Below are 14,098 nucleotides of genomic sequence, written 5' to 3' on the forward strand. Positions count from 1 at the left end.
GAAGATTCTAATGCGGATTTTCCGATCTCTCTCAGGTAATTTCCAAATTGCACGGATCATTTATATTGCGGGCTTTGTTTGGTTGCTAAGAAAATCAGGAAAAGCAGAATAAAGAAAATTGAATTCCGTGTTTCTAGTCTTTGTTGGTTCTGTACCAATATATAGCCTAACCAGGGTTGAATTAGTAGAGAAATTTTTAGTTGTGACAAGAACACAAATGGTACACCACGTGTTTTAATAGGAGTGGTGAGAAATTATATTTTTTAAATTATTAATTTTTTAGCACATGTATCCCACCATTTATATAATAACATGTGATGTATTGTTGGGCTCTATCTTTTCATTTTTTTAATAAAGAAAAAGTTATATAAAAAAAAAAAAAGGACCGAAATAAACGAACCAAAATTAAATTGAATCGAATAAAAAAACCAAATCAAATAGCAATTTCAGTTCGATTTTTGCTTTCGGCGAAAAACCCAAACCGATTGAAACCAAACCCACTCCTGAAGAGAGCTCACTACCTCAAACTACAGTACGACTTTGGTCTCTGCACAAAGTGCTCACATTCACTCACTACCTCGGAGAAGAATGCCGCAGTCTTGTGAGCACGATCGAGTCATAGAATCTCCTCGTCCGAAAGAACAAAGCAAGAGCAACAAGAAACCCGAGGAAAGCAACAGAAGCCATGATGAAAAACGACAGCATGAAGCAGCGAGTGCCGCTGCAGGAATCATCATTTTCGCCGGAAGCTTCTTTATCGTATATGAACCCGATTACTCTGACGGAGAAAATATAAGAACCAACAGGACTGGCTACGGCAATGGTGTTGAAAATAGTCCCCATGTGTCTTATCCCAAAGATCTCAGAAGTGATTGTGGGCATAAGTGACCACTGTGAGCCATAGCAAATCCCAACTAGGATCGAACCCACGTACAAATTCCCGGAAAAGCCAGATGCAATCACAATGTGGCCGGCTGCCATGGTTGCTAGTGTGGCAGCCATCAGCAATGGCCTTGCCAATCCTTTCTTATGCAGCAAGTAATCTGAGATAAATCCGGCCCCGAACCGGCCTAGAAAATTCCATATGCTCCATAGAGAAACAAGGGAATTGATCTCAACTGTTGTGTAGCCAAGAGACTGCCCAATTTGGCTCATGTTGTTTATGGTGGCCAATCCAGACCCCATCCCACAAACCATAGCAATAAACAATAACCAGAAATCGGCACAACCCATAGCTTTCAGTAAATTCATATCTTCATGATCTGTAAGGTTTTCAAATGATGAGGATTTGGAGGCTGCTAAAGCTGGCTCGGGGTTTTCGAGTAAAGGATCGTCGAGTGTCTCAGGGTCTTTCTTGGGTTGCAAGTTTTGTGCTTTGATGGCGATTCCAAAGGGTGAAACAAGCAAAGACAGAAGAAGTACCGTAAGTGTGAGACCGCTCGCCCACGATGGGAAAGAAAAGATGTTTCGGAGTATGATTAGGACCATGAGATAAGCAGCTGTGAGGAGAGCAAAAGCAGAGAAGATGTTCAAGTACGTTTTGTCAATAGCAGCTCTACCAGCTTCATAGATTCTGACCCAAAGCATGAACAAGATGGAGACACATGTGGGCAACAATGCCAGCAGGAGAATGAAGGTGCTGGGTTTGCCTTGGCAGAATGTGTCATAGACTTGGACTAGAATTGCCGAGCTTAAACCAAGAAATCCCTGCCCAAAAAATAATCATAATAATCTGAAAATAGCATGTTTTCCCTTTTCACAAGACGATATTCTAATCTGCGAAGAGAGGAATCAAACTCGCTTGTCAGGGGCGAGCACATTGCCCTAGTTTACTAGCCGAATCCACATATGCAACCATCCAAACACGTTTTTATTTTTTTTTATTGAAAACTGAATTTTCATTTCTGTAAAAATAACAGAAACCCTATACAGGGGCCTAGCGTGCAATGACTTTCTTTGAAGTACAAGAGATTTAAGGGAGCAAGGGAATCCTCATTATATCTTCATAAAATACAAAACCATTTTTATGGAAAAAAAAAAATAAATAGAACTAACCATTAAATTCAAACACATGCCATCTTTTGAAAGAAAAAAAAATGGAAAAATGCACACATATAACTTATTACTACTCCAATAAAAAATTATAACTTTTTCACAAAAGGTGACAATGACACACATTTAGTGTCCATTAAATGCCCTAGTATTTATTGTAGTGTTTCAAATAGATCAAAGTCTTCATTTTGATCATTGAAAGTGAAACTTTCTACGTCGTTTATAAATTCAATTGTCACAAATCAATTGATCTTTCTGATCAATCAACTAACAAAGTTTTTTACGAAATTATAACAGAATGATATATTAATTTGCGACAACCAATTTCAGGGAAGACAATACATTGGTTGATTTTCAATTTTACGGATCAAGATGAAGACTTAGGTCAACTTCAGAGACCATTTATGATAAAAAAAATTTGTCGATTTACTGTCCTTTTGGTGAAAAAAATTTGTAAAATGTTCTACATTATTTCATAGAAGTCTATAAGTCAAACATGTGACGTGCAATGTGGTAAGTATACCAGTGTGTAAAATCATGTGATGAACAATGTGACAAGGCAACCCAAAACGACGTCGTGGGAGGAAGAGTAAGTATTCAGCGATAATCAATGCTTCATATACAAATAATGTATCTGTCTACCTTCATGATGCCGACGATGGTCCCACCGTAATCAGAGAAGTTGTGGACCCCAGTCACCACGTCAGCGGTGTTGAAGAAAGTCTGGGCGTGAGCGGCAAGGAACATGAACAAGCAAACCACCGCGACCGGCGGCGTCTCCACCAATCCGGTGACCGCAGCCCACAGGAAGAAGTACCCGACGAAGCACTGGATTGCCCCCGCCACGTGCACCACCCAGGGCCCCCCAATTCGGCGGCGGTCAAGCGCAACCGCGGAGTACAAAATCCCTGATAAGACGCCGACGTTGGCACCTATGTCTTTGAAGACGGACACCGTGTCGAGCGTCGATTGGTCGTAGCCCTGGCTCGACTTGAGCGCCGAGGAGTAGACGCTGAAGGCGTAGGAGGATCCGCCGGCGCACTGGATCAATATGCTCGCCGCCGTGGCTGTCCACTTGCTGCCACTCAGCCTCTCCGTCCTGGCCATATTTTTCAGCTCACAGTTTTCCTTCGTTTTGAGGAAATGAAATCTGATATTTTTTTATTTTTTGGGTTCCCAATTTATTGGTTTGTCTATGATGATTTTCCGATTTTGGTGCGGAACAAACATCAAAATTTCAAGATTACCACCACACATTTTGTCACAGCCTATTTTCAGATTTTGCCCAATTCTGTTGACTTTCTTATCTACTGCAATAAAGGTTCATCCTGATCTTTTCTATCCGTTACTGTTGAATAATAATTTGAGATTTTAAGTTCGACTCAAGAAATTATATATTTGTGATGCGTTTGACGGGTTTTATACAATCCATTGATTGTGTATATGATGCACTAGTATTGGAATGACAAGGTCGGAAACTGTCAGCATTCAACCATGCAAATTATATATTCTAAAACCATCTCTAAAGAAATGCCAAATAAGTCAACCAAGACTAAAAATATCAACGTTTTCTCTAAGAGAAATGTCATAATTGACGAAGCGGCTGAGTGATTTGACTCTTTACTTTCTATTTGTCTTTTTACGGCAAAACAAAGATGAAGTCAAATGCCTATAATTTTTTTTTAATGCACAAGTTTCATTGACAACCACTAGGATGAAAACTAAAATCAATTTTAATTATTTTTAAAATTGATGATGCATTGCAAAATATTCGATTACCATTTTATTACGAGTGGACTTGAAAGCTAATGCATCACATTACACTTTCTTTTTTTTTGGAACTGTTATTTGCACTCCAAAAATCTCATTTTACACTTCTCACTAACGTATTTTTCTTCCTAATTATAAAAAGTTTGAAGTGTAAAATGAGATTTTTAAAGTGTCAATAACAATTCATTTTTTTGTTTTTTTTCCTGAAAGAAAAGTATAAACGTTACCCAAATGATTAAGCATCTTTTGGTAGGTGTCCGTTTGCAGAATTCATTTCTTTGTGTGGTTTTGTCTAATATTGCGCACCAAAAATGGGAGATAAGATTCCTTCTCTTGTAGGGACAAGTATGAAGTATGATTGCCTTAGATTCAACTCATCACATGAAATTACCATAATGATTAATTAATGAGAACTTTAATGAAATTACCACAGTTTTATACTAAAAAGTCAATCTTAGTACTATTCATTTTACCTTTTATTTTGTCCTTATCGTTAAAATTCAAAATTTCAAGTCATTTTCATTAGTTTTCTTTTAATTAATTGCATGTATCTTTTTCCACAAATTAAAAATGATCCTCCAATTATGCCAAGTAAGCAGCAGACCATGTGTTATTGATTCTCTAAAGCATATTTTTTGTTATTCCCCTTGAAACTCTAGTTCAATTTAGTTTATTCTTTGAAACGAAATTTGCGCTATTTTGTTCCTAAAATTTTTTATTTTTTTAATGGTTTTTACATTTTTCAAATATTAAATATATTTTTAAGCTAATGTGGCAAACATGTTAGTACGTAATAGGCTTCACTAGTGTCGCGTCTCAAACTTAACAGTTTTTTTAACGAATTTAACGAAATGTGAAGAAATGAGACGAAAATCAAATTCCAAAAACAAAATGACGTAAATACACCTATGAGAATAAAGGTAAGATTAAACTAAAGTTCCAGGAGCATATAAAAAAAATAACCTTCTCTAAAACGGTGGGACCTTTATAGCCTTCTCTAAAATAGTGGAACCTTGGATTTATTTGCCAAACGGCGATAGTCTTGTTTTGTATGAATCTACCATGGATTGGATTGGAGTGTAAAAAAAGCCACAAACATGCCCGATATTGTACACTAGATTGCATGTCGACAACCTTGCCGATGATTAAGACCTAACAATAGTGACCGCTTTAGTAAAGACTAGCAAGACTGCCCGCGCGATGCTGCGGTGCTACGTTTTGCTGCTATACAACCTTATCTACAATAAGGAACAATGAGCAATGTTGAATTTAATTCCATCATCAATACCTTTAACTTGTAGGATCTAAATTGAAAAAAAAAAAAAAATATATATATATATATATATTAACATGGACCTTAAAATTTCTATCATGGATAAAAATATTAACATTGGGAAAAGGCAAAGAGAGGAATTCTGAAAAGAAAACTGAGAGTACGGATCACATTGAATGGAAATCACAAACAGCAACCACATCAAAAATGAAGAATAACAATTGAAAAGGAAAATAATAATTGAACCATAACTGAAAAAGCCATCTAGTTTTGAATATTACAATTATGAAGCAACTCTTATGGGATGAGTGATTCGAACTTACAACATAGTTAGGAGTATTCCATCTCGCTATCAATTTGCTAAACCACGATCATCTATACCAAATGATAACATTTTAATCCTTCAAATTGCTTCTGAAAAGAAAAAGTAAATTAAATGCGGGGATCTATACCTTAAGATAATGGAAAAATTAGATTAAAGCTGGAAAGCATCAAACTTTACAACTTTCTCCAAAAGCATATATCACTACAAAAGTACCAATTTTTCACATTAATCAGAAATTATGCAATATTATTTCATATTTTCCAATGAATTTGAAACCCTAAAATTGTCATATGTAGACGTTCTTTACTTGAAATTTATTGAAGGAGCACTTGTCAAATGTTCGACTAATTTGGGAATTCAAACAAAATCCAGAGTGCAGTGATCACAATCGTCGAGACCAACATTGAAAAATGTAGATAAATTCACTGATAAGGCATATCATAAAAACCCATTGAGATTGAGATGACACTAAATTGAAAACATTCTAATTAAAATAGCGTCAGTCACCAAACGCACAATCAAAATAACAACATAGATTACTTTAAACTTGCAGAGACTCCAAAGAAATACCGAACTCATCGGCTACATAATTAAAAAAAAAAATTGAATAATGGTAAAAAAAAAATTAAAAAAAAAAGATCCATCAGGACAAAAAAAATTTCTCACATGAAATTTAATCAACAGATGAAATTCTTAAGTTACCTAATTAGACCAAGCAAGAAGAACCAGTCGTTAATCGAGAATTCACCAAATAAAACAATGCAAGAATTGACCAAATAAACAATGAAAAATTGATTGCAACAATTGGAACAAAGTAACAAACAGAGGGTGGGATTTGCAGCTACACTGCAACAGATCTATCATTTATGCAAAGGAAATTTGATTACGAATAAAAAATAAATAAATAAAAAAAGTGTTGAGAGAGAGAAAGAGAGTCGAACCTTCTTGCAGAGGCCAGAGGTTCCAGGATTGAGAAACAGATAGAGAGTTATGTACTTGAGTTCTCCACTGTGCTTAAGCCAGTGGAGAACTCCAGCTACATTGTTAATTCTAGGGTACCTACAAAGTTAGCATGTTAATTAAAATTTAATTAATATTTTATGCATTAATAAAAGCAAAGTCCTTGCATATAAATCAAACCCATCAAATTAAATGTAAAATTAAATCCAATCCAGACTTGAAAATCCAAACTCTATATCAAAATGAGATTTTTTTTTTTTTTTTTTTTTTTTTTTGAGCTCACCAGTCTGACAGATTTTGGGTGCCTGGAACCTCAAAAGTGGAAGCTAAATGCATCCCCTTGTACTTCTTTTTGTCTCCTCATCTTCCTATTCGTAAAGTCCATAAAGCTAAAATTAGAATTGCTTCAAATAATTTGCCAAATTTTAAAATTCAAAGGGACACATTTTCAAACTAACATACCAAGATATCAGTAGTGGACACAAATGATTAAAATTAGTAATAAAAGAACTGAAATCAAAGCAAGAAAAATAAAAATTGAAGATTGATAGGACTTACAAACAGTAGCTTGTTTGGAGACTTAAATTGAGGAAAAGTAAACAGAGAGTGAGCAATAACAAAGTAAACGAAAATTAAAACCTTTATTTCTGCTCTGAGATGGTATGAAGTTATGTCTACCAATTTTATGATAAATGGGTGAAATCGTTGTCATGAAATTTTAATGTTTAGGTTTCAATTTGTTGGTAGAAGCGGGCGAAGCAATGGAGAATGTTTATTCTTGTTATTGGCTGCAGCAAAGATGAGAAGAGTTAAAATCTCAATCCTCTAGCGAATAAGAATTAAATATATCAATGACTTGGTGAATGGAATGTAATACTTGTAACTCATAGCTTTTAGCACTAAATCTTCAACAAATAAGAGTTAATAGATCAATGACTTGTTCATTGGAATGAAATATTTTTATAAACGCTTAAAACCAAAATGCTATCAAACTAATTGCAAGTTCAAGAAGGCAGTGGAAAAGGTAATTATCAAAATGAGAAGAGTTAAACTAAATTAGGCATTGTTCTCAACACTATCAGCACACCAATGACTGGTAGGAAAAAGCAATAGTGCTAACCTGAAAACAAAAAGTTTATCCTCAGTGACAGACACCTTCCCCTCTGGATTCACTTCCGTAAACCTACAAATCACCAACAAAAACCCCAAACCCAATTCCTCAGACACTCCAAAAAAAAAAACACCAAAATCCATTAAAAGTACAAAAATCACATATTTCCATCTATGCCTGCATGTATTTTCGGGATCAAAAATTCAAACCAAGTAAAATACCACTGGGTTTGTCGCTGAGATTGATTAAGTGCAATTTGTAGGGCACTTTCTTCTCCTCCAAGGTTAGAAGAACCCTTTGGCTGAAAGGGCCTGTCAGAAGCAAAAGATGGAAAATTATACCAAAGTAGCAAAATTTGATCAAACCCCAGAAAGGAAATCAAGGGAAATAGAGAGAATTGTGAACGTACAATCGCCGAGAAGATGAGGGGCGCCCAAGACGGCCTTGACAGCGACCTCAAGAGCCATCTGAGAGCAGAGGAGAGTGAGAGAGTGAGGGAGAGTAGAAGATGAAATTGAAAGGTAATGGGGATTAACGGTTATGGAGAGAGAGTAGAAGATGAAACCAAACCTCTCAATATCTTCTTCTCATCCCGATCTCCGCCCTTGGATCTCATCAACAACCCAATATCCACAAAGTCACAAAAAAAAAAAAAAAAAAAAAAAAAAATGAAAATGAAAATCCATTTCTAAATCCAAAATCACAAAAAGGAAATTTCAACATAAAACCCATTCCTAAATCCAAAATCACAAAACCCCATAGATTCACCAATTAACAACCCAAACACACGCAAAAAATGTTCCAAATCACCAAAACAAAACCAAAAAAAAAAAAATTCAGCCGCAAAGGGAACAAAGGAAAAAACAAATAATACATTTATATACCTTTAGCACAGAGAGTTCCAAGAATCAGAATCGAAAATCCAAAAATCTGAAAGGGACCGTTTCCCGAATCTGGAAAACAAAACGCATCAGACACGCACAACAACGATCCAACGAAAAACAAAAGATCGAAACCATATAAGCTGATAAACATGCAAAACTCACCTGGAAACGCCGGATTAGATCGGTCGCAACCAAGTCCGAAGCGAACCCAAGATGGGCACAAAATTTCTGAAATCAAAAAGCAAAGCCCATGAGATATTAACAAAAAGAATCCAAAAAAATGGAAAATCGAAACCCCGTGCGGTAATATACATGTAAAACTTACTTGGAAAACCCGGGTCCAACCAACCAAAAACCCAAAAAATTATTGGAATCGAACCAAAAAGGCAGAGAATTTAACACCTGTGACCATTAATCGGAGAACAACTAAGCAAAATGGTCGACGTTTTGAACAACGAAGCAACACGATGAAGAAAACAGAAGCGAAGGCGAAGAAAAAAGACGGTGAGAAACAAAGCAACTGGAGATATGCGAGAGAATAGGCGAAAGCAAAAGAAAGATCCAGAATAACCAAAGCTAAAACATACACGGATGATGGACGCGTGGAATCAAAAGGGCAAAACAGCCCTTTCACTGTACATAAGCCGAGTGAAACCCAGCTGAGAAAATTATTTGGAGGGCATTTCCGTCCTTTTACTATTGCTAAACAGTGCCAGTTTCAACTGGCTTTTAGTATATATAACTAGCAAGACTGCCCGCGCGATGCTGCGGTGCTACGTTTTGCTGCTATACAACCTTATCTACAATAAGGAACAATGAGCAATGTTGAATTTAATTCCATCATCAATACCTTTAACTTGTAGGATCTAAATTGAAAAAAAAAAAAAATATATATATATATATATATATTAACATGGACCTTAAAATTTCTATCATGGATAAAAATATTAACATTGGGAAAAGGCAAAGAGAGGAATTCTGAAAAGAAAACTGAGAGTACGGATCACATTGAATGGAAATCACAAACAGCAACCACATCAAAAATGAAGAATAACAATTGAAAAGGAAAATAATAATTGAACCATAACTGAAAAAGCCATCTAGTTTTGAATATTACAATTATGAAGCAACTCTTATGGGATGAGTGATTCGAACTTACAACATAGTTAGGAGTATTCCATCTCGCTATCAATTTGCTAAACCACGATCATCTATACCAAATGATAACATTTTAATCCTTCAAATTGCTTCTGAAAAGAAAAAGTAAATTAAATGCGGGGATCTATACCTTAAGATAATGGAAAAATTAGATTAAAGCTGGAAAGCATCAAACTTTACAACTTTCTCCAAAAGCATATATCACTACAAAAGTACCAATTTTTCACATTAATCAGAAATTATGCAATATTATTTCATATTTTCCAATGAATTTGAAACCCTAAAATTGTCATATGTAGACGTTCTTTACTTGAAATTTATTGAAGGAGCACTTGTCAAATGTTCGACTAATTTGGGAATTCAAACAAAATCCAGAGTGCAGTGATCACAATCGTCGAGACCAACATTGAAAAATGTAGATAAATTCACTGATAAGGCATATCATAAAAACCCATTGAGATTGAGATGACACTAAATTGAAAACATTCTAATTAAAATAGCGTCAGTCACCAAACGCACAATCAAAATAACAACATAGATTACTTTAAACTTGCAGAGACTCCAAAGAAATACCGAACTCATCGGCTACATAATTAAAAAAAAAAATTGAATAATGGTAAAAAAAAAATTAAAAAAAAAAGATCCATCAGGACAAAAAAAATTTCTCACATGAAATTTAATCAACAGATGAAATTCTTAAGTTACCTAATTAGACCAAGCAAGAAGAACCAGTCGTTAATCGAGAATTCACCAAATAAAACAATGCAAGAATTGACCAAATAAACAATGAAAAATTGATTGCAACAATTGGAACAAAGTAACAAACAGAGGGTGGGATTTGCAGCTACACTGCAACAGATCTATCATTTATGCAAAGGAAATTTGATTACGAATAAAAAATAAATAAATAAAAAAAGTGTTGAGAGAGAGAAAGAGAGTCGAACCTTCTTGCAGAGGCCAGAGGTTCCAGGATTGAGAAACAGATAGAGAGTTATGTACTTGAGTTCTCCACTGTGCTTAAGCCAGTGGAGAACTCCAGCTACATTGTTAATTCTAGGGTACCTACAAAGTTAGCATGTTAATTAAAATTTAATTAATATTTTATGCATTAATAAAAGCAAAGTCCTTGCATATAAATCAAACCCATCAAATTAAATGTAAAATTAAATCCAATCCAGACTTGAAAATCCAAACTCTATATCAAAATGAGATTTTTTTTTTTTTTTTTTTTTTTTTTTGAGCTCACCAGTCTGACAGATTTTGGGTGCCTGGAACCTCAAAAGTGGAAGCTAAATGCATCCCCTTGTACTTCTTTTTGTCTCCTCATCTTCCTATTCGTAAAGTCCATAAAGCTAAAATTAGAATTGCTTCAAATAATTTGCCAAATTTTAAAATTCAAAGGGACACATTTTCAAACTAACATACCAAGATATCAGTAGTGGACACAAATGATTAAAATTAGTAATAAAAGAACTGAAATCAAAGCAAGAAAAATAAAAATTGAAGATTGATAGGACTTACAAACAGTAGCTTGTTTGGAGACTTAAATTGAGGAAAAGTAAACAGAGAGTGAGCAATAACAAAGTAAACGAAAATTAAAACCTTTATTTCTGCTCTGAGATGGTATGAAGTTATGTCTACCAATTTTATGATAAATGGGTGAAATCGTTGTCATGAAATTTTAATGTTTAGGTTTCAATTTGTTGGTAGAAGCGGGCGAAGCAATGGAGAATGTTTATTCTTGTTATTGGCTGCAGCAAAGATGAGAAGAGTTAAAATCTCAATCCTCTAGCGAATAAGAATTAAATATATCAATGACTTGGTGAATGGAATGTAATACTTGTAACTCATAGCTTTTAGCACTAAATCTTCAACAAATAAGAGTTAATAGATCAATGACTTGTTCATTGGAATGAAATATTTTTATAAACGCTTAAAACCAAAATGCTATCAAACTAATTGCAAGTTCAAGAAGGCAGTGGAAAAGGTAATTATCAAAATGAGAAGAGTTAAACTAAATTAGGCATTGTTCTCAACACTATCAGCACACCAATGACTGGTAGGAAAAAGCAATAGTGCTAACCTGAAAACAAAAAGTTTATCCTCAGTGACAGACACCTTCCCCTCTGGATTCACTTCCGTAAACCTACAAATCACCAACAAAAACCCCAAACCCAATTCCTCAGACACTCCAAAAAAAAAAACACCAAAATCCATTAAAAGTACAAAAATCACATATTTCCATCTATGCCTGCATGTATTTTCGGGATCAAAAATTCAAACCAAGTAAAATACCACTGGGTTTGTCGCTGAGATTGATTAAGTGCAATTTGTAGGGCACTTTCTTCTCCTCCAAGGTTAGAAGAACCCTTTGGCTGAAAGGGCCTGTCAGAAGCAAAAGATGGAAAATTATACCAAAGTAGCAAAATTTGATCAAACCCCAGAAAGGAAATCAAGGGAAATAGAGAGAATTGTGAACGTACAATCGCCGAGAAGATGAGGGGCGCCCAAGACGGCCTTGACAGCGACCTCAAGAGCCATCTGAGAGCAGAGGAGAGTGAGAGAGTGAGGGAGAGTAGAAGATGAAATTGAAAGGTAATGGGGATTAACGGTTATGGAGAGAGAGTAGAAGATGAAACCAAACCTCTCAATATCTTCTTCTCATCCCGATCTCCGCCCTTGGATCTCATCAACAACCCAATATCCACAAAGTCACAAAAAAAAAAAAAAAAAAAAAAAAAAATGAAAATGAAAATCCATTTCTAAATCCAAAATCACAAAAAGGAAATTTCAACATAAAACCCATTCCTAAATCCAAAATCACAAAACCCCATAGATTCACCAATTAACAACCCAAACACACGCAAAAAATGTTCCAAATCACCAAAACAAAACCAAAAAAAAAAAAATTCAGCCGCAAAGGGAACAAAGGAAAAAACAAATAATACATTTATATACCTTTAGCACAGAGAGTTCCAAGAATCAGAATCGAAAATCCAAAAATCTGAAAGGGACCGTTTCCCGAATCTGGAAAACAAAACGCATCAGACACGCACAACAACGATCCAACGAAAAACAAAAGATCGAAACCATATAAGCTGATAAACATGCAAAACTCACCTGGAAACGCCGGATTAGATCGGTCGCAACCAAGTCCGAAGCGAACCCAAGATGGGCACAAAATTTCTGAAATCAAAAAGCAAAGCCCATGAGATATTAACAAAAAGAATCCAAAAAAATGGAAAATCGAAACCCCGTGCGGTAATATACATGTAAAACTTACTTGGAAAACCCGGGTCCAACCAACCAAAAACCCAAAAAATTATTGGAATCGAACCAAAAAGGCAGAGAATTTAACACCTGTGACCATTAATCGGAGAACAACTAAGCAAAATGGTCGACGTTTTGAACAACGAAGCAACACGATGAAGAAAACAGAAGCGAAGGCGAAGAAAAAAGACGGTGAGAAACAAAGCAACTGGAGATATGCGAGAGAATAGGCGAAAGCAAAAGAAAGATCCAGAATAACCAAAGCTAAAACATACACGGATGATGGACGCGTGGAATCAAAAGGGCAAAACAGCCCTTTCACTGTACATAAGCCGAGTGAAACCCAGCTGAGAAAATTATTTGGAGGGCATTTCCGTCCTTTTACTATTGCTAAACAGTGCCAGTTTCAACTGGCTTTTAGTATATATAATGTTGGCGTGCTGGGACCTAAACCATGCATGAATCTTTCGCGCATGTTCTGAGTACCCGCCCACTCGCTTGTGGTTGTGATTGAGGGCCCTAAGAATTTCTCTATTTCTTCTTTGTTTTAACAAAAAGACATAGACTCGTTCGGAGTTTCTCTATTTCTTTTTTGTTTTAACAAAAAGACATAGGCTCGTTCTGATGTTCCTTTAAATTGATTGAAAACGTTTTTAGAAAAAATATTTTTGGGTTCCAGAAGCACTTGAAGTGCTTTCTACAAGAAGCATCAGTTATGTGTTTTTCTAGAATTTACTTGCATTTTAACTAAGGATTGTTTTCAAAAATATTTTCACCATAAATTTTCAGTCATCTTAAAAGCACATCCAAACGAGTTTATATGAGTTTTTACTAAATGATATTGTACGCTAAAGATAGAGATTTGATTATGTCACATGCTAAATTAATCATAGTAATCAAGTATCGAATTTGTATCCAATTAAGTCGAGCTTTGAACCGCACATTTGCACATAAAGTGAAGAAAAATATGTGTTTGGTGCTAGTCCATTTGCACGTGCTGTATTTTTCTCCTCCAATATCGAAACTGGCACTCGGGGTGTTGTAATAAAGAAGAATAATACTAAGACTTCAGGGCTAGTCATGAATTTCAAATGATGAGTTTCCACATTTGTACATAGTTGGGCCCGAAGACATCTAAGAACACGGGACCATATTGCGTCAAATAATCATGTCCCATCACGGCTTTGGGCTGACTATGACCCAAAAATTAACAAAAGTGGTCCATTGTAATAAGGCTTAGGCCTGGTTTGAAACTGAGGTAATTCTGAAAAAAAAATCGTATCAAAAAAAGCTGG

The 14,098-nt window shown here is 35.4% G+C and overlaps 1 protein-coding gene and 1 long non-coding RNA gene across 12 annotated transcripts; both read right to left on the reverse strand.

Annotated features, from left to right (window-relative positions):
• Nucleotides 1-391: 391 nt before the first annotated feature.
• On the reverse strand, nucleotides 392-3,215 carry LOC137710578 (protein NUCLEAR FUSION DEFECTIVE 4-like). Its single transcript, XM_068449642.1, has 2 exons — nucleotides 2,695-3,215; nucleotides 392-1,707 (listed from the first exon to the last, which is right to left on the reverse strand). Exons 1-2 carry the CDS (start codon nucleotides 3,157-3,159, stop codon nucleotides 574-576), a joined length of 1,599 nt encoding a protein of 532 aa, XP_068305743.1. The 5' UTR covers nucleotides 3,160-3,215; the 3' UTR covers nucleotides 392-573.
• Nucleotides 3,216-4,991: 1,776 nt separating this feature from the next.
• LOC137710874 (uncharacterized) lies at nucleotides 4,992-13,218 on the reverse strand. Of its 11 annotated transcripts, XR_011065017.1 has the most exons (20): nucleotides 12,817-13,218; nucleotides 12,654-12,719; nucleotides 12,492-12,560; nucleotides 12,178-12,211; nucleotides 12,017-12,074; nucleotides 11,829-11,918; nucleotides 11,617-11,679; nucleotides 10,780-10,864; nucleotides 10,478-10,595; nucleotides 9,535-9,625; nucleotides 8,701-9,175; nucleotides 8,538-8,603; nucleotides 8,062-8,444; nucleotides 7,901-7,958; nucleotides 7,713-7,802; nucleotides 7,501-7,563; nucleotides 6,664-6,748; nucleotides 6,362-6,479; nucleotides 5,419-5,509; nucleotides 4,992-5,060 (listed from the first exon to the last, which is right to left on the reverse strand). It is a non-coding gene; the product is annotated as an uncharacterized lncRNA (long non-coding RNA). The 11 variants fall into 11 exon arrangements; XR_011065025.1 differs by lacking the exons at nucleotides 12,492-12,560; nucleotides 12,654-12,719; nucleotides 12,817-13,218 and having other exon boundaries at nucleotides 8,062-8,095; nucleotides 8,376-8,444; nucleotides 12,178-12,484; XR_011065026.1 differs by lacking the exons at nucleotides 11,829-11,918; nucleotides 12,017-12,074; nucleotides 12,178-12,211.
• Between the last annotated feature and the right edge of the window lie 880 nt (nucleotides 13,219-14,098).

Source organism: Pyrus communis, chromosome 12 (assembly GCF_963583255.1).
Source record: "Pyrus communis chromosome 12, drPyrComm1.1, whole genome shotgun sequence".
Lineage (NCBI taxonomy): Eukaryota > Viridiplantae > Streptophyta > Magnoliopsida > Rosales > Rosaceae > Pyrus > Pyrus communis.